At 33.8% G+C, this 25223-nt stretch overlaps 3 protein-coding genes across 7 annotated transcripts in view; all 3 read left to right on the top strand.

The window, feature by feature from the left end:
- Positions 1-3426: 3426 nt before the first annotated feature.
- On the top strand, positions 3427-7566 carry LOC148236411 (E3 ubiquitin-protein ligase rififylin). Of its 2 annotated transcripts, none has more exons than XM_088183508.1 (5): positions 3427-3723; positions 3920-4102; positions 4169-4507; positions 4691-4927; positions 4995-7566. In XM_088183508.1, the coding sequence occupies exons 1-5, from the start codon at positions 3465-3467 to the stop codon at positions 5171-5173; spliced, it is 1197 nt and encodes a 398-aa protein (XP_088039634.1). In that variant the 5' UTR covers positions 3427-3464; the 3' UTR covers positions 5174-7566. The 2 variants fall into 2 exon arrangements, with proteins under 2 accessions (XP_088039634.1, XP_088039633.1); XM_088183507.1 differs by having other exon boundaries at positions 4598-4927.
- A 2555-nt stretch (positions 7567-10121) lies between these two features.
- On the top strand, positions 10122-16559 carry LOC148236410 (late secretory pathway protein AVL9 homolog). Its single transcript, XM_088182439.1, has 7 exons — positions 10122-10241; positions 10510-10707; positions 10779-10995; positions 11067-11256; positions 11332-12026; positions 13326-13509; positions 16259-16559. The coding sequence occupies exons 1-7, from the start codon at positions 10173-10175 to the stop codon at positions 16500-16502; spliced, it is 1797 nt and encodes a 598-aa protein (XP_088038565.1). The 5' UTR covers positions 10122-10172; the 3' UTR covers positions 16503-16559.
- A 97-nt stretch (positions 16560-16656) lies between these two features.
- Positions 16657-25223, top strand: part of Tlk (Tousled-like kinase) — a 61413-nt gene continuing 52846 nt past the window's right edge. Inside the window, exons 1-2 of one of the 4 annotated variants that reach the window (XM_088182433.1) lie at positions 16657-16998; positions 17081-17143. In XM_088182433.1, the coding sequence (XP_088038559.1) occupies positions 16962-16998; positions 17081-17143 (100 nt within the window). In that variant the 5' untranslated portion in view covers positions 16657-16961. Of the gene's footprint in view, positions 16999-17080; positions 17453-25223 lie in introns of all 4 variants that reach the window. The other 3 variants (XM_088182431.1, XM_088182434.1, XM_088182432.1) reach the window with 3 other exon arrangements.

The raw sequence follows: 25223 nt of genomic DNA, 5'->3' as shown, positions 1-25223 counted from the left end.
CACATCCTATATATTTCACATGCTCTTCTACAATGGTGTCTTGAAATATTTTGCATACATGGTCAACGTTTTCATCTTGATAAACACCAACTTCAGAACGTATAATATACGTATTATTATTGTTATCACCTAAGATCATTAATATCGATGAATACTTAAAAAACAGTAGAAATAAAAATGAATATTACCTATGATGCCTTTGAAACAAAAAGGTTTATAATAAATTAAAAATGGCGAATTGTCTATATTTCGCCCATTTCTATAGTATTCAAAAGACGGCAGATAATAATCTCGTGGATATCTACATTGATATGTATAATTGCATACTGCACATCTTAAAGCCTCCGCTGAATTTACTACTGAAAGTTCAATACAAATATATTATATCACTTTTTATTCAAAAACGTAGTTTTTAAATATTTATGCACTTAATATTTGCTAATTAAAAACTCACCAACAAAAAATATTAAAAGCAGAGTAAACAGCTGACTTCTCATTTTATTTTTTTTAATCAAAATCGTTTAATTCCGAATTTAATTGTATTTATATACTAACATGCAGCATTAACTATAGAGATTATTGCTGCCATTTTAATAATAAATAATAATTAAGTCGTGTAAAAGAGATAAGGAAATCATTTTCCATGTCAATTTATGGCAGTACAGTAGAACCTCGATATAATGTACTAATGCGGATGGTAGGTTTTCTGAATGTGTTTTTTTAATAAAAAATAAACGGCACAATACAATGTCACGAAGTTTCCTTATATGGATTGAAAATATAAGGTTGATATAAAAACTTTATTTCACAGAAAAATGTTCTATCAAATTAAAATAAATAAGCAAACATTTTTTCCGAAAATACACTTTATTTGTATGTAAGTAGATATAAATTTGGAGATATGGCGTGATTATCATGCGCAGAACATTGTATATAAGCGGTGACGCTTAGATTTAAACATATATAACATTAAGGTGACCAGACGCCCTCCTCAAAAATGTTGTCTTCCTTTGTCCTGCTTGAACAATAATTTCCAAAAAGACCTTTTTAATTCCCGCAGCAATTTGTCCTCAAACAAAATTTCCGTGATGACCTTCTTAGTTCTTTGTTCTTCTTGAACCAAAAATTCCGAGATGGCCTTTTTATTTTTAGTTTCCTCCTTTGAGTAGGCTTACCATACGTCCTGGTTTCACAAAATTTCCGAGATGACTTTTTTTAGCTTTCATTAGCAATTTATCTTCCTCGAACCAAAAATTCCTAGATGGCTTATTTATTTTCAAAATCTGGTCACCTAATTAACAGGATGTTTTTAGCAATTTTCACATTTGACCAGATATTTTGTTGGTTATATCCAAAGTCCGTTATATTGGGGTTCTACTGTATATAATATTTATTTAAAGGCATATTTATGTGAAGGTAGATTTTACGCCATGTAATATTTTTATACTCTTTGTGTTCAAGTCGTAATATTCTAGTTTTGTAGACATTTATATATATTTATTTTGTAGACATTTATATATATGAAACAAAACTGATAATATTATTTTGCACACGACACTTAGAAAAATAATTATAAATATATATTTATAATTATTTTTCTAAATGTCATGTGCAAAATAATATTAGCAGTTTTGTTTCATATCGCGATACACGTGAAAATGGAACTTGTAACATTTTCGCAATGGTCCAGAGTTTCTTTTTTTTCTATTTCATTATAAATAAAATAAGATTTACCCGAGATAAAGGTGGTGAAAATATCTCTCTAAAACGCAATTGGTTATATATTTTCGAGATTAAAATCAGCTGTGATTAATAAATCGAGAACAATTGATCGATCATCTTTATGTTTATAAAGGTGTTGTAAAATTAACGCAAGATTTGAATTTACCGTCATTGGTGCAGTAAATGTTGGCAGCCCTGAAAAAAAAATTTGACAGATGAGAGTTTAGGGTTAGTAAAAATGGAACGTTACACGATACAACAACGTGTTTTCATTATTGAACAATATCTCAAAAATAATGAAAGTTTGGCGGCCGCAATTCGAAAATTTAACACAAAATACGGTCGGAATAGTGTTTTAAGTTCGCCAACTGCGAAGAGATTAATTGAAAAATTCATAGAGACTGGATCAGTTGGAGACGCTAAACACACTTGTCGTCCAAAAACAAGTTGTTCAAATGTCAATATCGATGCAGTACGCGAAGCTCAAGAAGCTCTTTACAGCGTATACTCACAAAAGATCTATGTCTCCATGCTTAAAATATTCAATTAACACAACAACTGAAGCCTAATGACCATGCACAGCGAAGAGAGTGCGTTGAATTTAATTTCTTTCGTTAATTTTGGGACAGCCTATATAAACTAGGCCAACTCAACTCTCAGGGGGAAATAAGCGTAAGAATAAGTACAGACATTATTTATTATCCAAGGTGTGGGAGCCTAGATTAGTTATGACCAAAACTTGACGGCACGTGAGTAGCACTGGCGTGACGGTAATTCTCTCGACTGTCAATCTTCCGGGCATTCGGACGCGTCGTCTCGCGTTCATATTTAATATCATCAATAAAAACATTACTGCAGCGGCTCAATCTGTGTCTAATTGGATATCCGTCACCATCCTGTCGGCAAAAAGGTTACTTTATTTCACGTTTTGGTGACTTATAAAAGATTATACGGTTTAACGCCTTTAGATTTTATGTATTTGTGGATTCACGCTAAGAATCGTGTCTGCACCGAAACACTCAAAACGCTGGAGCATTAAAAAACCATCATTCGCCTAAGTTATAGTCGAGATACGAAATATACAAAAATGTCATAAAAAAAATACATCGGAAGGTCCGGAAATTGTAAGGTCATTTAATTGATATTAATTTTCATAATTATTGGAATACTTTAAATGTTAAATTAATAAAAAAAAACCAAAGATATTCTTAAATTTGTGGAGGGTTTTTCAAAAATAAATTCAGAAACTGAAGTTGTATCACACTTGATTATGTTTTAAAATAGTAAGTGTACAGCTTGTCATAAACAATTAATGTGCTTACTAATTTCCGATATATTTAGTCCTTGCAAATGTATTAAGATTATATTCGCTCCTTTAGCTTTACTTAATTCGCGATTTTTTAATTTTTTTCAAATGTTTATATAGCGGCTCAATCTGAGTCTAAATGGCAATTCAATATGTGCATCATATGTACGATTTATTCAAAGTTGGGCAGTAATAAATTATTAAAGAATGTATTTTTAGCTTGATATTTGCAATAAGTTATCGGAAGCTCAATTTTCACTTTGAGATTATAAGAATAAAAACGAGCTTAAATTAGTAATTACAAGTAAAAAATGAAATAATGTTTTTATTTATTTAATTTGATCTCAGTGAGGACATTTCGAAGTTGACTCGCGATCATGGCCGGCATATGTGATGTCAGAGCCGGCAGAGCTGTCAGTTGTGTCGCTGCAAGTCGATGCCGTGCGAGCGGTGCTGCGTGCAGTTCACGGTGCTGCGGCGGCGGCGCACGTGTCAAGGCTGCTCCCGCCACTTCTGCAGCGGTTGCGTATGGAGGCAATCGGGCCAGGGCCAGTCCGGCTTCGCGGGAGCGCTGTGCGGCTCCTGCCGAGTGCTACTGGCCAGGCCTCTGACCCGCAGACAGCTAGATGTGCTTCGCGTGCGCGACCTTCAGTGCTTCTTGCACTCGCACCAGGTGTCGACGGCCGGTTGCGTGGGTCAGTATTCCGAAAAGGGGAATTCCCCTTCGCTCATTTTTTAATTATACTATTTACTATTAATGTTTATTTTGTCTAGCTACGTTGACGTCATAATCTGATTAGATTATGACCTATAAAACAGTTGTTTGAACGAGTCCGGATGAGTCAATTTATTATGATGCAACATGGTGTACATGTCCACTTACTTTTACAGAAAAAGAAGATTTAGTTAACCTAGTGGTAACGCACGTTAATAACGGTGATTTTGTCCGTAAATCGCCGGCACACACTCAAAGCGAGCTGTCTCAAACGTTCGCTCAACTGAAGGGATTCACTGCTAATTTGCTTCACCAAGCGTTCGACATCGGCGGCGATAAAAATAACAAAAATAAACAAGGTTGTGCAATATTAATATTTATGGTGTTAACATATTATCGATGTTTATGTTCAATGTATTTTTTAGCTGCTACGAATGCGCCGCACGCTGCTGGCGTATCGTCGAGCAGCGCCTCTCAAAATGCTTATACTGACTCTAATCCTACAACCTCGAGAAACACTTCCGAGGCTGTCGGGCAACCGCAGTCCACTCCCGCGTCCAGTACTGTCACGTCTCCGGCTCCGGACGACAATAGAGCACCTAGACCTCAAGCTCAACCGCCGCCTCCACGGTGCATAGTGACAGATACTTCCCTACGAAATAACGCCGTAAATGAAAATACTAATTTGACTGACACTAACGATTGCTTAGAAATTGAAGACGATCCTGATCCGGATTGGGTGTATATGACTACTTTGTCTCAAGGTATTGTGTTATGATTTATTCAATCCAACAAATAATATCGTCGTTTTGGAAGAAAGCTATTTTTAGATATGTGTATGAAATCACTTTTAGATTCGGATGTATTGCTAGTGGATACTAATTCAACGACATTCAGAGAGACTGTTCGCGCAGCCTCCGAAATTGATTTATCAGCTATTATTACAGATGATTCGTCCGACGATACGTCAAGTTTGAACGATGTCCCGATTGCCTCAAACCATCCTAAAGCTAGGATAAACTTGGGTGACCTAAAATCTATGTCTGACATAGAAAATCTTAAAGTGAAACAGTTAAAAGAACTTTTAATTTTAAATAGAGTAGATTTTAAAGGTTGCTGTGAGAGAAAAGAACTTCTGGAACGAGCCAAGCGGCTCTGGCGAGAAAATACAAAATCTAGAGATGGTAAATTTGCCTCTGCGAGAATTGTAAGACAATGTTACAACAGTATTAAATATTAATGACATTTTAGATTTGGTGAGCACGTCGACTAATGAAGAGTTGTGCAAGATTTGCATGGATGCGCCGATGGAATGCGTAATGCTAGAGTGCGGCCACATAGCTACTTGCATTAGTTGCGGCAAGCGGCTCAGCGAGTGTCCGATATGCCGCGAATATGTGGTGCGAGTTGTGCGGTTCTTCCGTTCCTGATATATTTGTGCCGCAGATTTATGTTGCTTGAAGTTTGGTGTTACTAAATTATTTATTGCCGCTATGTGTAAGTTTTCTGTATGTGAACTAAAGAGTCTTGATTATTACTTATCGTTCTTTCTAAATTGATTAAGCTGCCACTCAAATTGTTTTTTTAATTGTATACTATCAGAACGTTTTATCTTTATCTCAATCTTAAAATGAATACTGTTTTGTTGATGATAAATAATACATTTTTATCGACAACAAATTAAATGCAATAGTGAAAATGAATGTGTATAAGTAAAAAAAAACTATAATCTTTTTAAATTAACATGTAAATATAAAAACTGATTATTATTATACAGCATAGATCAAAAATGATTTTAGGATACAGAAGACCTTTTTAAAAAATACGTTTCAAAGAGTTTTTGAATGTTCCTTAAACTAATTCTGAAAGGTCTTTTTTTAGTTCAGCCCGTATTATCAAAACACCGACAATGATTCAAGCATATTATAGCTTATTAATGCATATAGTGTCATACCCTTACACGAGAGTTATGAAGGGCCTTTGATTTATATTTGTAAATAATGTAAGTAAAATAGAACCCTAGGAATTTGTCATTGAAATAGAAATTAATATGTACATAAAGCAAAAACTATAATATAGTTTGTAACTTCTACAATTAACAGAATTGTACAAAATTGTTACACACTTTATATTCATATAAATAATATTACCGATAAAACTATACATTATTTTATACAGACGATATAATTTTTTGTTCTTCGTTGTACTTAATAAAATTAAAGCTTTTACTTTGTTTTAGATCTGGACAATAATGGTCTTTATAACTCTCAAAAAAAATAATACAAATATTTGTACATAAAAATATTTTTATAAAAATAAATGACTGATTATTCAGAGTTCTTAGAAAAAGAAGCTCAATCTTTTGTTAGATGCTAGAACAACGGATCTTTATAACAAAATCCATCCGATGTACGTAAATTAAAAATGTAATGAAGATTGTAGATAGTTGTGTTAAAATCAGATTCAAGTTACTAAAAATATTGTAATTCTGCCTATAAACATTGTAAAAATAATAGTTTTATAATAATATTTTGTCGTTTGTTTATATCTATTTGTATATTGTATATAAAATGATAATAGTCTATATTTACTTAAAAACATATAAAAATTTTTTTTGGCTTAATCCAAATATACTTTAGTTGCAGAGAAACTGTAGTGTCTCAGTTACAAAATTGCCTAACGTATGTGAATTTAACGCAATTTTAGTTGAAGGTTAAGTTATTTAACATTTAAAATTGCAAGAAATGTAGATAAGGTATTTCTGTGATTTATGTCTAAGTATAAAACACGATGAGGAATAATTTTAGAAGAAAAAAAATGATTATTGATAAACACTCACAGTGTCTTTGTCCAATATTAAAAAATAGAGTGATAATTTAAAATTCTCATGTTACTACACAATAATTCCTATGCTTATTGTAGATTGATGTCATAATTCTGTTTCAAATGTATCAGTTATTTTTACATTGTCACTCCGTGTAATAATCTAGTGTGTAAAGCTATATTCCATTTAATGAAAATTAGTTAGGATTAATAAATTTTTGTAAACCGGTATTGTTTCGCAATCATGTTGTTATAATTTAATTCGCTTAAATGTGCAATTAAATATTTTATTTTGTAACTAGTCACTAATTTAATGCTCCATTATTTTTCTGTTTTTTTTTTTATTACTTTATTATTCGTCAACTTTGCCGTTGCTATTTTCTATTTTTAATATATTTTTCAGTAAAGATGGTGTAATCGTGTATCTTTTATATAATATTTGATTCTTTTTTATACATCAAAACAGGGGTAGATTCGTAATTAATTGTAATAATAAATTGTGAAATATGGAAGGTAGCATTAATATACTATGGGAGCTATATTGTTTTTACTTTAAGAAAAGTATATAATTCCCAAACCTATAGATCTACCCTTGTAATATATCTTTTGTTAAAGAATAATTGCACAAATTAAAAATATTGATATTTTTCTGTTTAACAATTTTGCGCTTTAAATAAAATGCAGTCCTTATGCCTTTTTACAAATTCAGTACTATTTTTCAAATTGAAAATGTTCCGAAATGTTGTTATAGATAGATGTATATTTTAAAAATCCCTGTTGTATACTTAAATATTGTATGTTTATTTTATTATCTTCGCATGAAATTTAAGGCATTAACTATGTTTTAATAAAACTTTCAAATATGCCATTTGATGCCAGAAATGTGTGATATTTTTCAATGAATCTTTATTTTTGTTTTCCCTAATCCCAATTTTTATAAAAATCTATAAATGTATATGTATTGTACACAATACTGAATCCAATAATTAATACGCAAATACAACAGTCTTTTTATTTCAAACATTCGATTATAAAATAGTATTTACAGATAACTTCTACCAAAGCAAAAATTAGGTAAGTTGATAAAAATCTAATAAAATGAGAGGTATCGTTTCCAAAAATATGTAATATCCTAAATATGTGCGTGCGTGTGTGTTATAATTCAGGTTATGAGTTTCTTTGTAATTATTACTCTAAACTTAGACAAGCAAATTTTGATAAACTCCTGGATGTAATCACTGAAAAAATACTACTTATATTTAACGACTGAAGCTTCTTTATTCATTAACATGTATTTTTATTACAACATAAATTTGGATATAAAAGTGTGATTGCCAAGTAGTCATAATCATATTATTGACACACTGTTTGTAAGTTTTAATTAACATTAAAAATAAAGTATTTTCTTGAAAATTTCTACTTTTACTAAAAACAATTATAAAGTTCGGTTATTGTATAAGTTTCTCATAGTGTTAATTAAAAGTTACAATATATTTATACATTTTTTAAATCACGACACTGTATTTAGCAATAACATCTTATCATATAGAATTTTGTTATTTTTAATATTTATAGTACTATTGTGGGGGCCTGTTTATTTATTTTACTATAACCAAAACTAGGCGGCGCTCTGGTAGTACTGACGCGGCAGAGGGTAACGTATTAATTTAGCGGATCTTGACGAGAAGACTACGACCGGCGGCGCCTCATCCGTCGATTTCTTTTATCATCATATTCCATCGTGTACTATATTGCAGTGGCCCAATCTGTGTCTAATATCCATCCGTCCGCTAAACTATTATAATTATTATCACTACTACTATTATTATTATATTATATTTCTCATATCCTTTGCATTGCTTAAATTAACACTTAAACAATGCAAAGTAAAAACAGGGAGCTTGAAATGGAAACCTCTTCATCTTATTCCGGCTCTGATATGTCTACTCTAATATATATAATAAGTCAAAGTATAGCATCTCTAATGTTATGTTGGTAAGCCGTGTCTTTTTCTACTGAAATTGTGGCTAGTCCCACGAGTCTCTCTTGGTTCATAGAACTATGCAGATAGGTTTTTATTAATTTGAACTGGGTGGATAGGAAGATCTTTTTTGGTGAATATAAGTCCTTGGCTTTTCTCTGGATTAATTTTAAAGCGCCATTTGGCGTACCAAGATTATAATTATCTATTTCTTTTTGAGCGCTCGAGATTGCTAAAGTAATGGATTTGGACGAGCTTAGAAACGTGGTGTCGTCCGCGTAAAATGCAAATATGGTGTGACGGTGAGACTATTGCGCCTTAGGGTACTCCTGCTTTGATTTGCCAGAAAGTTGGAAGACAACACTCGAAACCCATTTAAAATATGCGACTAAAAATGATGCTATCAGTTGAATAATATCAGTGCGAAAATTAAGTGTGTAGAGTTTGTATAGGCCTTCTTGCCGTCTCTGTCAAAAGTTTAAGATATATCGAAAAATACAACCACTGTGGAAGAGTTGTGGTTGAATTTTTTGACTATGGTGTTGGTTACGTGCAATAGTTGGTGTAGTGCAACCATGGCCAAACCGTGTCCGCCACAAGTGGTCCACTTGAAGGGTTTGATTGGCGCTTTTGCAGATTTGAAATTTCTATATGTTTTACATTTTATACCAATCGACATCAAAAAAATATTAATTTTTTCATTTCAATTCTTTTCTTTGGGTTACCACAACGTTGTCAGCGTCTGCGGAAGTGATTTTTAGTGGAGATTTAGTCGAGGCGAGAGCTGGTATTTGTATTGATTATTGGAGTAGCAGCGAAATTTAATACTACTGAGTAATTTTCTTTCAGGGATTGGACAGCTAAGTCTATTTGTTCTTTGGCGGCTAAAAAGTGTGGGATTAAGTGGAATTTAAATGTCAGCCAATTTGTGAATTTCAACCCTCCGGGGGTTCCTACTGGGTGGGGCCGGGAATTGTCGCAGGGGTTTGAAATATTGCACAGAACCGGGTTGTGATCTGACGAGAGATCATTTATAGCGTGGAGCTCGATCGACGATAGAAAATTGCTGTGGGTCAGTAGAATTATGGCAAGTTGAAAAAAAGTTGTCGCAAAAAAAAGCTACGAACTAAGCAGCTGTCTACAACGACGCCGCATTCCTGCTACCGCCTCCTCCAAAACCTGACTAAAGATTCGACTCTACAGCATCTCGACCCTCGGACCACATCTTTGCTCAAAAATGAATTCGTTGAATTGACTCCAAATTTATATATTTACTTTCTTATGTCGCCTTTAATGCCATAGCAAACAAATGGTTATTAAAAAAATAAATTGCACATTGTGTATTTTAAAAAGTATTTACAATTAAAATATTATTACGGTAAAAACATTAATGCAATATTTCTTTTATTTTATAAAAATATACCTTATTCTACTTAAAAATGATCAAATGTTATACATTAATAGTCATCATATTTTGTTTATGAGTTTTTGGTATAAAAAAGCATATAAAATGTTATACTTAATATGGTGCAGATTCAATATCTTTAGACCCAAAGGCGTAATAAAAAAAAGTTACAGTAATCAATATCGCGTTGACGGCTGTCAAGTGTCAGCGGGCAGACGACATGTCTGCTATCACCGAACCCATTTTAAACATTTTAGTCGTTGGGTTTCATCACAAAAAGGGTTGTCAGGTGATTTACAAAACAAAAACTGAAATTTATTGGCTTTGTTGCATCGTAATGGGTTATCTAATTTCAAACATCGATTATTTCATTGTTTCCTATAAAGCCCTTATGCATATATAATTTGATATGCAAATATTATCTAATGTGCCTACATGTCTAAATGAATTTCACAACAATAGTTTAAAATATAGTGAAATCGTAACTGCAAACATTTTCACTCGGTCAAGGACTTGCACAAATATGACGCGCATTGTTATATTTTTCGCTATTACAGGTCGATTATTGCTATCCGGAGTTGGTTCCCGGCCATCCTCAAGAGTTGCCCAAACTATGGAGACATCTTCCAGCCTTGGCCTTGCCGGACGGCTCTCACAACTATCACAGCGATACTATATTTTTTCACCTTCCTGGTTTAACTCAACCGACTCATACGGTATATGGCGTATCGTGCTTCAGACAAATTCCCGTCGAGGTAAAATATTAATCATATCACACGTTAATATGTAATGCGATCTATTATTCATAGTGATTGTATGTTTTTAGCAAGTTACTCAACGCACGTCCGATATGACTCGTAGTTCAGTACAAAAAAGTGTATGTGTGATATCTAAAGAACCTCTTTTTGGACACTTAGCTGTTAAGTTAGAATTAGTGGCCAGGGCGTGGTTCAGAAGGGGAGATTTTTGTTCGACTCAACTTCTCGAAGACGCTTATCGACATTTGAACGGATGTCCGACGCTCGTAGAGCAGCTTTTGGAAGGTATGAATGACTTTGACATTAATTCGCATACCCGTCTACTCCTTTAACCAACGATCCTTAACAAATTACAGGTTTATCCGTCGTAAATTTGATTGAAACCTGGCGACACAAAGCCGTTTTGCTTTTCAAGCTTTTGCTATTGCAAAGAAAAGTAGTATTACACGGCTCACCGGCCGGACCCGTGAGTGCCTGTCTTTTGAGCTTGCTATCCTTGCTTCCTGAATGTATTCAAAAAGGACTAGGACATTCGGCGAACATTGTGTTGGTATTTCGCTAACTTTTACTAACATTAGTAATCGACCCGCTGACTATTTTATTGTTTTAATCATTTTTTAGCTTAACGAGACCCATGTCACCGACGCCTCCGACCGAAGCCTTCAAAAGTCTGACAGATTTAAACGTAGATGATAATAAACAGATCATCTCGGATGAAATATCACTGTCGAAAGACGATATATTAGAGAACGACGATTCGAATTGCGACGAAATCGAGAGAGGCGAGGATGTTGAGAAGGCCGATTTCGGTTTCGACGATTCGATCGGCGAAAGAGAGAAATGCCACAGCGTCGGCGAAAAATACAGAAGCGTCAAAACGCTGCCCGAATCTCATTCCTCTCCGTCGATGGTTCGAGACATGAGCGTCAACGGACTCACAAATCTCGCCGCCAGTGTGGAGTTCGCCGAGTGCGGCTTACCTCTTAAGCTCTTCACCGAGGGCTATCTGTGCTTGCCTTATTTATCTTTACAATATATGGATCTCTTGTCGGACCCGGCCGTCAAGGGATTCGCGATCGGAGCATCGAACGTGCTCTTCAAACAAAAGCGGCAGCTGTTCGACGTGCTGGTAGAGCTGAGCGATTTGCGAATAGAGACACCGGATTTCAATCTGCGGAGGCAGCTGCAGCTGAGCACGGAAGACTTGAGATTCGCAGATCACCTAGTGAGGCACGGCGCTCTTCAAGGAGACGCTTGGATCCGCGATCAATTCTCCGGATACTTACTGTGTCTGCTCAGGACTTGCACATTACCAGGTAAAAATAAACTGCATATTAATTTCAATGAGAGATAAGGCAAATTGAAGGCAGTCAATAACGTTAGTTTTAGCTACATACCAAACCCTTATGATAATTACAAAGGATAGTTCAGAAAATGCTTGCAAATTTCTACCATTGTTAAAACTTTCACAAATCATAGTTTTTGCCAATTATTATCCTTGTATTTTATAAATGGGATTTATAAAATACATCTCGACTAAAAACTTACTTTCTAATTTACTGAAAGATATGAAACAATATTTTATTTACTTTACCTTTAATTTTAATAATCCAAAAATATTTATTTACACACGTAATTTAATTTAAAACGTTCTTCAATCATCTTCATTCTAAATCAGCTGTAATTTTCCACTTGATCATTTGTGCCGATGAGTCATGTTGCATCATTCATTTTGAACGTTATTGATTTAAGAAGTTGGCATTTTGTCAAATAGAATCAGTTAAAATTTTCCATGATTTTTCTCATTATATCTTTTAAAAACGTTTCAAAATAATTTAATTTGACAATAAAACTCAGTTTTTTTTACAAATTGCGAATATAATGACAAATGAAACAAATGTTTTTTTTACCGTAAAGGCAAATGGAATGTCTGTATTTTTATACTTATATCATATTTATAAAAAAAATATTCTATTGAAAAACATTGACAACAAACAGCAACAAAAAATATTGTAGATCAAGATGTGCGGAATTTCGCTTAACGTTACACTGGGGTGGTTCGCATATGTTCATAAATTGTGTACGACCCCTTTTTGCCTTTGCGTTTAGTAATTTATTTGTCTAATTATAGTCTTGCAATTTTCAATAATGATTTCAAAATTGTCAACATAGAAAATAAAATGAACAATATGCACTATCTCTCGACACTTAGATAACAAACAATTTAACTTACATAGAATATACGTGATACAATTACGATGCACATTTTTTTCATTGCAATGGGTGACATTCTTAGTTTTGAACCTCTTCATGGAACAACAAAGGGCAGTGATTTATTTATATTGATTTTGTTTAGAAAACAAAAAAATATATTTTATGATATCAGAGTTGCTATGACGAGTAAAAATAATATAATTGAACTAATTAACTTCTAGAAAATCTCGTCTATTGAAAGCTATCTCAACCAAAGTAAATTGCACAGCAATATGTTGGCGATGTTCGTAAGTACCTATATATATTTGTGAACAGGCTATGAAAATTATTAAAAATAAACTCCAACTAAAATGGTTTTCGTACTAAATGGCACATAAATATGACGCGCATCAATGTTTCAGAGGGTTGCCGGGAATTGGACCACTTCAACGCGTGTTTCGTGAGCGCGTTCAAAGCGACCGAAGCCTACGAACGCTGGGCCGAAGACACCGAGACACAAGTGGCTGATATATTCACCAATATGCCACCGGGTCACCCTTTCGCCGGACAGCTGTCCGTCGCTGACATGAAGTTGAGATTAGCACAGTGAGTTACGCAGATCTGTCGTTTGTGATTAAGCTAAGCGTTAAAGAGACACCGACAGGCTCCATATTAATAGCTCCATATCATATTAACATCCATGTTATCTTCATTCCTGCCACATTTTGTTAGAATTGATTTTTTTTTTTTTTCATTTTTTTCACAATTAGTACGTAAGTTTTATCCATATAAATATATACATTAAAATTACTTTTCCACCTCTTATTTCTATTAGCAAATACTAAATTTATTAGTTTGCTTTAAATCATTATTACTCTTATATTTTCATTTATTTATTCTTGTAGTATAAAAATCCCTCCTTTTTCCTTAATTAATATTGCATATAATACCATTTATGAATTTGGAGATCTATATATCTAAATATAGTATACATTATATTATGATTTGTTTTTTTATGTATGGTATGACAGCTTCAGTATGTCTGAACTTAAAATCGCATCTGATCATATTGTAATCATTAATATTTATTTTATGTTCTTCAATATAGACTGTAATACGTCTTTCTGTTGAATTTGAAAATACTGTATATATACATTTTTTTATTTGTTAGGCATTAAAATTTTGGTTGATATGTGTTTGTGTGTGTGCAAGTGTTGTTTAGATTTTTGATAAATTGAAACACATCTCTGAGTCTGTTTTTGTATATTCCGATATTATATAAAGTTCAATTATTATCATTTTGCATTGTCAAATCTTTCTGTCAAGTATTCTGGAATCATTTTTTTTTGTGGTAGGTTAATTGTTACCTGATAGATATTTATAATTTTTTTTAAACGCCCAAATAACAACAATTAAAAAAAGTAGGACATGCTAGTTAAATAATGGTGGGTAGCACTAACAAAAAAGCAATTAAATACGTTGCGCTTTTAATTTTTTTGATATTATATTTAAGCTCTTAAATACCATAAGAGCACTCGTCCACACTACTATGTGGCCATAAATGCCATAAGAACACCTGTGCACAGATTTTTTCAAATAATAAATACATGCTGGTTCTTATTCAAAATCAATAGGGACATCTACATTTAGAGAAAATATAAAAAGTAATAGTTGAAAATGACTCGTATTTTTCAGATCAATTTATATTAAAAGGTCAGAATTTATATTGAATGGTTAGAATTACTTTGACAGATGGTCAGTTGTTATTGCTGTAACGCTGAAGATTGATACGATTGGTCGATTTGCCATTCGCATATCAGTTCGCTCGTAACATTGTCATATGTTAACACGTCTGCCAAGTGTACTCCCCGCTGTCGCTCTGAATACCTTCGCGTGCTACATACAATTAAATAGATTCATTGAGAGTTATTCATGGAGTGTTCACTGTTGTGACTAACAGTTTAGGTGCTAAAATAAATAATTTATTCCCCATTTATATTTTTAATGTATAATATTTATTTCATTCACATGACTTTCCTATCATTTTATTTTGACTATATGCTATTTTTATTCTAACCCTTAATAATATAATAATGACTCGGCTGTTTCTGACTGATATTTTATTTTTATTCTGGCCTAAAGTTGATTTAAATTCTGACTTTAATTTGTTGCCTTTGAAATATTGAATTTTTGTTATGCTGAAGATTACGTTTGTGTTAAGATTCTAAGTGGAATTTTGGTCTTTATTTGTGTGTTTAACTATAATAAATTATAAAATTCCGACTGAAATGTTCAAATTATCATATTTCTGTCCTTATCACAATATCACACAAATATAGAGAAAATGTCCCGTTTTCAAGCAACCGATAATCTGTTTCGCTCGCTTTCGTATGCCTGAGAGTGTCATATCTAGCAGGAAGAGTTTGATATTGTTTCTGTTGACCCGATTGTTTTTTTTTAGTCAGCTACCGCGTTCCTCAGTATATTTAGACGCTTGTTTTTTGTTAATTGTTTTTCGTGAAATATTTTATGTTAATTCTATTTAGTGACCTATTTTTGGTGAATATTTTTTCATGTGGTCATTTTACGAATGTTATGAAAAATGCATTTTTTTTTGACAACCCTGATTTTAATAAGTGTGTCACATTTGTAAAATATAAATAATTGTAATACGAATTGAATTGAAAAAAATAGAGTGGTCTGTAAGTGAACACTGATTTTACTACCAGGAATCAATCAGGTTAATAAATTATTTATCTCGTATAAGTGCGAAGTGCAAAATTACGAGTACTAAGCATGAGAACATGGACTAGTTCAGGCATGGTGGAATCCGCACGGAGCTTATTTACATTAGCGTCTTCATATTCGTTCATACCTATCCGCGCAGATACTGCTGTATGCTATTTTGTGAAAAATGATTTAAATTTGATCTCAATTATTTTTCTAACATCTGTGTATGTATGTAGTATACTCTGACATATTCACTTTTGCTTTAGTCCTAATAACTAAAATCTGTCATAAAATAATAGTATACATAATAATAATAATAAAAAAAAAACTTTCCACACTTTTTAACATATAACAGAAAATACTAAGATTATTATTTTATCAGATTTGAATAATAGTTTTGAATAGACATCTTTTACTGCGTTTTTACATGTCAAATATTAATTACTATTATTTTTATCAAGGGAAGATTTTGTCGCGTTTACCGTACACTGCAAAATATTTAGATGTCACAAGACAATTGTTTTACTACATACATACTTTATAGATAGAATATTATATTAATTTAATTGAATATATAAAATCGTTGAACCGAAATTTTCACTTCGTTATCGTTGGTAATTTTCAGCACGATGTCGAACACCGAGAGCGGAAGGAAGATGACGCAGGCGGTGGTGAGCACGGGGAGGGCCGTGGTGTCGACGTCGCGAGTGGTCGGAGGCGCGCTGTCGCAGGCCAAGGGAGCGCTGTCGGTGTGGTGGAGCGCCCTGACGACGCCGAGCGCGTCGCAGCCCGAGACGGACTTCGAGGCGGTGGAGGCGGACGTAGCGGACGTCGCGGAGACGGTCGACGCGACGAAGATCGCGGATTAGCTTTTATATCGATGTATCTGTTATTTATCGTTTTGTATATATGTACATTGACAACGCCGACCGCCTTTCATTGAATCGACCCCCACCCCGGTAGCGAGTAGTAGCGCCGTAAATACGGGCAGTGTTGCCAGAGCGGCGCGCGTCAGCTGTGCGCGATTTTGCGAGCCGGCAACCCCGCGGCGGCACCGCCGAGTCGTGTCGGCGCCCCGCGCGGCCGCCCGCCCCGCGCCCCCCGGGTCCGTCCGCCGGTGCCGCGACGTCCGTGAATACGCGCAGCCGGAGCGCAACGCTCCCGTCTCCGCCACCGCCGCGCGCCAGCGAAGGAGCGACGGCGAAGACGACGACGGCGGCCGGGCAGAGGCGCCGCCGAAGATGGCGGCCGAGACGGGCGCGCGGTCACGTGACCGGCGCCGGTGAGCTCCGCCGCGCGCCCCCAGCAGCGCCGCCGAGGGATGACCGATGAGTTTCTCCTGCCGGGAAGGTCGTAGAAAAAAATGTAAGCGGTCCGCCCCCGCTCTCGCGCCCGTCTTGCGCCGCGTCCGCCTCACGCCTAACCTCGCCCTCTCTCTCTCCTCCAGGTTTCGATGGAAAGCTGGCGAGCGCCGAAGGCATGACGGACAGGCGCTCGTACTCCGGCGGCGGTGAGCATACATCATTCACGTTTCACGTTACGTTATCGCGCTCGCGCTCGCGAAACTCCGCCGTCGCATCGTTCGCTGCTCGTTCCCCGATTTCAGTCTCGCGCGCGTCCCTGTCGCGCTAGGTCGCTCCTCTCGACACTCGCCTATCCGCCCGCCCTCCGCCCTTCGCCCTCCACCCTCCGCCGCCTCGGGACGACCGGACCGTTCAAGATGGCGCCCCCCCTGTACGCGAACTCCGCGATCAGCTGATCACGAACGCGGCGCGGCGCTCCGCATCCGACATGTTATCCTGCTACGTATTCGAGCTCGGTAATTATCATGTGTTTTACTATGCGGGGTTGCCAGACGTCGTCGATCTCCGCTGGCAACCCCGGCTCTTTACCGCCGCAGCGCCGCTTTGTTGTGCTGCTGCCATTCGTTTCGATTCGATGCGATTCGATTCGATTTTTAATCCGATTCCCGTTCTATTTTTGGCGCGTGAAATATGGATCGCAGTCGAGATTGCGCGACTCGTAATTACCGTCGAACGCGTGTGCGTGCGTTCGATATGTACGTACCGAATTAAAGGTCTGTTAACCGTTCGGCGGTGGCTAATCGATAGTTTCGTTTTCTTCTTTACGTTAATTCCCTTTGCCTCGGAAAAACTGTCACTTTACACCGAGTATTTTCTCCAAAATTATACAAAATGTTTTCATTCAGACCAGTGCGTTCGATTTTTAAGTTGTTGCACTGCAGTGACTTTTTATCAGCTCTTAACATCCATAAAGTGTTCACAACCAGGCTCCTCTGCCACATCAACTTCAATATACCTATCGGGCCGGTACCTCTTTCTCAATTAATTGATATAGAACAGTACATTTATACATTACTAGACCCCGAAATTAGACTAGGAATTGCAAATTCGAAGTTGTTTTGAAAAATCTGAATTTTATGATTTCATAGAACTCAAAATCCTGATATCTTCTGGTACATTTTTTAATGAACACTTTTCTATGTAAAAGACACGCTGATTCCATTTTTGTGATTTAGTGTCTTACATAAACGATTTCACTTCGTCTATCTACCCTGAAATACGGAAAATAAAACACTATGTTTTTCTTATAAAAACCTTATCGCATTGGATTTACATTAATGAGATGATAAACTTGATAATGATAGCTGATTATTTTAATTTTATATATTGAGCACCATTAGTGATGTGACAATTGTAGTGATTTGTACCCGTTTCGAAGCATTGTGGCACAGTTACATCTGGATCGATAGTCAGTATCCAAAATACAGAGAGGGAACCATTTTATGAGCTTAAAAATCTAGCATAAAAAATCCAATATTTTGCAGATGCAATTGAAAGGCGACAAAACTGAAATTAAAAAGCTTTTTCTTTTTCCTCCAGATTTGTTCAAAGCCAAATAAGTTTCATGTAGTGTAAAATTAATAAATAGTTTAAATAAAATATTGCTCCTTATCTTCTAAACTAGAGATTGTGATCTGGATAATCTCGAGTTCCAAAATTGGGTTTTTCTGGATTTTTGGTAGAATCAAAAATTAAATCCAAATTTATGATCAAAAAATATATTTGCAATGATTTTTAATAAATTTTAAATATACAAAGTGAGTTTAATACAGTTAATAATAATAAAGAATTCGTATTTCGTAAGATACTGACATTGTTAATACTTGTTTGCACATAGTCGGTGTTAAGTGCTTAATTTTAACTTATTTTTTTCTAAATAATAATCTTTTTATTTTTTTAGAGTTTTAGTAAATAATAAATACCACCGAACACACATTACCATTTATATTTTTTTTGCATCAAACACATCAGTTGCTCCTGACATCCATTTGCTTTGAAATAGCCTATAAATATTAACCACGGCCATGATTTATATTTTTAAATATTCATCCATCCGTAATACAAATCAATGAAATCTCCTATGAAAACATGTTGTACATTCAACATACAATGTAAAGCTGTGGTAGAAACAGTAATATCAGATCGTCCATTTATACGATTTTGAATAATTGTATCAGATTCTGCTCTTATATAATCGTCAACTAATTCATTAACAACAATTTATCGTTCGAGAATTTTTTCTCTTAATTTTCCTAATAGTATTTTTAAAATTTTAGAAACGTCTCTTGCGTAAATATTCCTCTAAAAAGATATTTCCATAATGATAAACACCTAAAAATAAAAATAAGTTGTTCCTGTGATATTCTTTCACTGTCTATTTATTAAAATTTTCCCCGTGAAATCATTATGTCAAATATATATATAAAAAAATATATTAAAAACTAAGGTATTAATTAATCGCTGTCAATAAATCGTTTATGCAAATTTAAAATGTTTTCGCTTAAATTTACCACAACACTATAATCGAGCTAATGCTAACCATGAAACAATTTTATCACTATTATTTATTGTATAACCACTATATTTATGCTCACGGTTGTTCATGTTAAAAAAAAAACAATTAATCTACAGAATAAAAACAATAGGAAAAATCGCAGATATGCCATCAAACTACCGAATGTTTTAAAATTTTCATTTAACATTGTCTTGATAAATAAATATTTTTTTCGACGACTCTTAGCTTTTTATGTTTCAAATAAAATAATTTTATTACTGGTATCTATTGGCCGAGATTACCATGACTAATATGCACTAAATAAAATTCAAAGATCTTTATTTAAAAGTATTACAAAATTGCATCGAAAGATGTTACAAAAAACATTTTGTTTCTCTTGTGAAAGCACTGGTTAGGGTAGTACCGTATTTAATCGATTATAAGGTTCGTCTTTTTTCCTTATTTAATCTGAATTCGGAGGGGTGCGTTCCATAATCGATAGCTCGTTTAAAAATTGCTGCATTAGCAACGTCTTTGATAGCACAGAAGACGTTATTCCATGGGAAAACATGAGTAAATATGATTCAGAAAATCAGAAACTAGATATATCAGAAGATATTACAGACATACATTGTATTTTCATATTCATAATAAAGTTTACATGATATTTTTTGTGTTAATAGTATTGTAAAATAAGGGTGCGTCTTATCCTTGATAGAATACGGTATATTTTTGGTTCTGTACATAATCTTCACTAGTTCAAAATACATCTATAACATCCAAAGATGCTCGAGTGTTGATATCCGGGTGTTAACGTGCGATTTGTCAAGCTCGTGAAAATAAACGTTTACTTCGGATATTCTCGTAATTTGTGTTAAATCTTTTTAGTTGTGAGAATAGATGGACGTCAAAGATGGTCAGATCTATTGAATATGGGGCGTGGGAAACTATCGGAAGCCAATATTGTGGATTTTTTTATTGTTGTTATATCGAAGTTCATACACACCACGCATCTTAAATAAAATAGGTAGCATTGTCATCCAAAACCAAAAATCCTATAGCTGCACGACATTCCAATTTATCCATCTCGTATAAATAGCTAAACTCGACTTAAGAAACAATTCTGACGGGAAAACACTACAAAAACAATGCATATTGATTAGAAAGCTTGTCAACCGATCGAATAAATCACTTTCTCATATAATACAGTTCCATGCAGAATGAGATGCGTTCTTTACAATTAGAAGAGACAACGGACGTTGTAAATCTTTCAATTGTGTTGGTTTTCGTTGGATATTACTACAATAATTCTAACGAAGTACACGTATAATTTTGTAAAATTTTACAAGTAACCCAATAGGAAAAATTAAATTATAATGTATCAACAGTTTTATAAAGATTTGTGGAATAAGTAGGGTGAGATGTGTCAATGTATGTAGATAGATAATACCTGTGAAAGTAGTAGAATAGTAATAGACGAAGTAGTAAAAATCACTAACTTTAAAACTAAGAAATTAGATGATATGACAATGGATTCTTGCACGATGGAAAAATTGTGTTTCACTTCAAAGTAAAGAATTTAGATATGTCCACCGTGTAAATTACGATAATTGGAATGAAAATGGACGCATGTTCAACTTTTTTTACAAAAATCGTTCTCTAAATTTGAGAAGGATATTCGAAAAGAAAATTTTTATGGGTGTCACTGAATGAATACTTATTTAACAAATAAGTATAACTATTAGGTTTTTAATCAAAAACTTCCTTAATTAGAATGTGAAAATCTCATCGACTTAACTTTACATAAATTACTTTTTAGTTTGACGTAAAATAATAATATCTCAATTCATTGAGAAAGACATTCTAGGTTTTTTTTGTAAACAGCAGTATGAATACAATCTGCGTTTCATTAGTGGGAAGAGTGGTATTTACTTGTCTTTAATTTTTGGCGAGTACTTTGTCTCTCCCACTTGACGTTAGACAAATTTAGCCGCTGGCCAAAATACGCGAAAACTGAACGATATCTAACAGAAGGACATTTGAAACTCCTGCCTCGCAAGTTGTGTGCAATTTACCATTTTAGGTAGATATACAAATAAAATTGTACAGCCCCGATTAGAACGGATATAACAATATTTGTATTTGAAGGAATGTGGATATTTTCCTTTCAAATATCCAAGCGAGTTTATCTTAAGACTCACTGATTATAACTTTAAATGTAATTAAACATATTAGATCTTTGTCCCGGAACTAATATTATATTAAATCGAGTAACTACATCTTTCATATGCATCTACAGTAATGTGAAAAAATATTCACCACTCCTGTTCTGTATTTTATTCGTAATATGGTAGTTCAAATCAACATGTTATTATTTATATTCACTATTTTATAGTCCCTTAAAATCTGTATATAAACGATATGCTGAACTTTAAGGTAGTTCACTCAAAAGTTGTATAATATTAGATTAACGGTCGTTGTATTAAAAAACTTCTTCCAATGTATCATTCCGTAGTTATTGAATCGCGTTGGTGGTTAAAAACGCCAATACAAAACAAGATTTTGTTTCTTAAGTACCGTTACTATAATTATTAAATGGAATAGGAAGACTATTCATATTTGAAAAAATACTATTTAAAGACAAAATCAGTATCAAGGTACAAAATAATAAGCATGCATGAAAGAACTTTATCTATAAATAATCTGGCTAAATATCTTGAATCAACCTGATTCTGAACGAATGGTTGCTAAAACATATTTTGGGTATTGTAATCATGTACGCAAAAATATATAAGTTAATCATTAGAAACTTGAAAACGTGTTTTCTGGACTGAAGAATCATAATTTTTACTTTTCTAGATTTATTAGATGAAAGTTTGTTTATAGTAAAAAATAACCTTTGAATAAAAGATATATAAATAAATGCAATTATTAAGCATAGGGGAGGTTTTGCATTAATTTATGGGTGTTAAAATTATATGGACGTCAAGCTGTAAAGCTCTGAACATGTATTTATTTACAAATAAATAAATAATGGTGAATAATTAGAGCCCTAAACTTATTTTATGTCATTGTTGTACTTTATTATTTGGCATGTACGCGTATGACCGCTCATTTCCACGATTAAAGTCGTCCCAAAATACGAAGATCGTCGACCTCGCTCTTATATTGTACGGTGTAAATCGTTAATCTATTGTTATTTGTCCGTTTTTTCCTTTATTTTGGCTACTGTCGTTTAGATACTTCCAACTTTTTTGTCGTTTCGATCGATTCTCCCACACCCGACTAATGAGCACAATTTCCCACTTCGATTCGGCTCTGAATCCTTCTTAATCTCCACTTGTCATTGCATTTCATTATAAATTACATTTTTTCTACATTTTCCAAATTGGTAACTTTCTATTACAGTGGCAGCATCTTGCTGAAAACATAGCTTAATAGAAAATTTTCGTAAATTGTACTTTCCAAATAATGGAGAACCATTTTTCATGACCAGAATTCGCGGTTCAACGCGATAACTTTTTCTACAACAATGCGAATGAATAAGCATTTGGTGACAATTATTTGGAGCAAACAGTTTGACAGCTAATGTCACTATTTTGACAAAGTAGTTGTATTCCAATGTGCAACAGTTGTAAACCTATCTTGAAGTACCTTCTCTATGTAAGTCACTCCCTTGCTGTCACTCACAGCGGCGCCCATTTGGTTATTACAGTATCCGCACCCTACCTGTACAGTTACATCTTAGATTTCCAAACGTCTGATTTTCCCTAAACTTGAAATCAGCCAAATGCTACACTTTGATCCTGATGACATTTTTTAGCTCCCAAATCAGAATTTTTTTTCATTTCCATCGTTTATGCATATACTAATCATTTAATTCAGGGGTCTACAACTGTCCACAGCCTATGGAACCTTTCTAGTTTATAATATTCTTCAAGAACAAGGAAGATAACAATTTAAGACAATGCTTCTCAAACGTTGGTTATGTACTCAAGTTCTACCTAAACATTATTTTACTTAACACGAACAATCGTGGGGATAGACTACCCTCGCAAAAAATGTAATCCCAGATCATTCTTTGAGAAACACTGGTTTAGAACGTGAAAAGAAAAATACGAAATAAAACTTTATTTTCTATGAAACATGTTAATACACACAAATAGGTTGGTCCTGTTTTTTTATCTCAAAGCCTATTTATATCTGCAGTAATCGTTGAGATTTGCAAACGAATGTCATCTTCTGCATTTAACCTGTTATTGTATTTAGTATTTATTGCGACAAAGAAAAAGACCTTTTACAGATATACGTTGACACAAACGACAAAGTATTTTACAGCTTATGTAGCAATCTCAGGCTATTAATTTATTATTTGAAGCCAAAAATGCGTAATACCAACTTTAGTAAATGTTATTTTTAATAAGAAGTCTGTCGATATAATGTGTTCTTTATTTTACTGGTAATTGAAGGCTGTCGAAATATTCTTCAAAAGAATTTTGAATCCAAGATGATTTTTTTGCCTCGAAAATATTCCAGAAATGTTTTTTGTATCTGATAAATGGTGCAGAAAATTGCGCGTTTCTGTTAACCAAAATTGGTTAAAAATAGCATTTCGTATTTTCTAATTTCTTCCCAGTAGTCAGTCCCATAAACGCGGAACCTTTTCAAAACTTTTGCGGAACTCAGGTTGAAGAACTGTGATCTAATTCTAATCGACTGCAAAAATTGGTTCTTACATAAATTATCAACTACTATTCACAGTAATTTGATCTTTTTATTTGTACAGTTGTACATATATATAATATAATATAGTATTTAAATGTACATACAGGAACATAAGCTTAACTAGCGTTGTTGTCGAAAATTAGTTGTATATTATAATATTCACAAAACTATGTTTGTATACTCTTCTGCATCAAAAATCGGTGCATTTATTTACGTTAAATCTTATTTTACCAAAAATCATAATATGCAAACCCTTCATTTGTTAACTCTTACTAATTGAATAGGATCTATACAATTTAAGAAATTTCACCAATACCTTAACTTACTATTCTACAGAACGCAGTTTTAAATAATTCTGTTGTGATTTTGACAGCTTTTATATCAACGATCTAAAACAATACATTAGGTTGTTCCATAAGTATTGCGATTTTTCTTACATTTGCAAAAAAATAACTTAATCTGTAGTTCAAAAAATTTCGTTCCGGTTATTTGGACAAATACTACCGGTAATCCTGCAGTGGTAGTTAGTAAGGAGATTAGAGATGATTAAAAGAATTACACTTTTTATTTTTTCTCATTTAACCTGCACCTTAAAAAGCGCAAAGACATTAAAATACGCAATTATTTGTTCCATTCTGACATCAAAATGCCTGCTCTATGCTTTTGATTAAAATAATAATTTTAATTTTCAAGGACTGTGAATAGTATAGTTGTGATTCCGGCAACTCCTTAAACGTACACGCCATCCGATTATGGGCCAATTTTGTTGTGATGTTTTTATAAATAAATTCGACAGTGGAACTGTCCCATGGATGAGCTCAACAAAAAATTATCCTTACTACGATCAACGAAAATTCTGTACTGTTAGGGGTTAGTATTGTTAATTAATTATTAATTTCAAAATAAGAATACTAAAAATAACACTTAAAAAAAGATTTAAATGTTGTGAGTTATATTTTACTATTTGTTTTTAACCTTTACGGACAAAAGCTTTTTTCTCATTGAAT

This window comes from Plectrocnemia conspersa, unplaced genomic scaffold, assembly GCF_051122295.1.
Source record: "Plectrocnemia conspersa isolate PC_06_02 unplaced genomic scaffold, ASM5112229v1 ptg000003l, whole genome shotgun sequence".
In the NCBI taxonomy this organism is placed as follows: domain Eukaryota; kingdom Metazoa; phylum Arthropoda; class Insecta; order Trichoptera; family Polycentropodidae; genus Plectrocnemia; species Plectrocnemia conspersa.
Note: the sequence above shows the minus strand (reverse complement) of the source record. Positions and strands in the feature narration are given on the sequence as shown.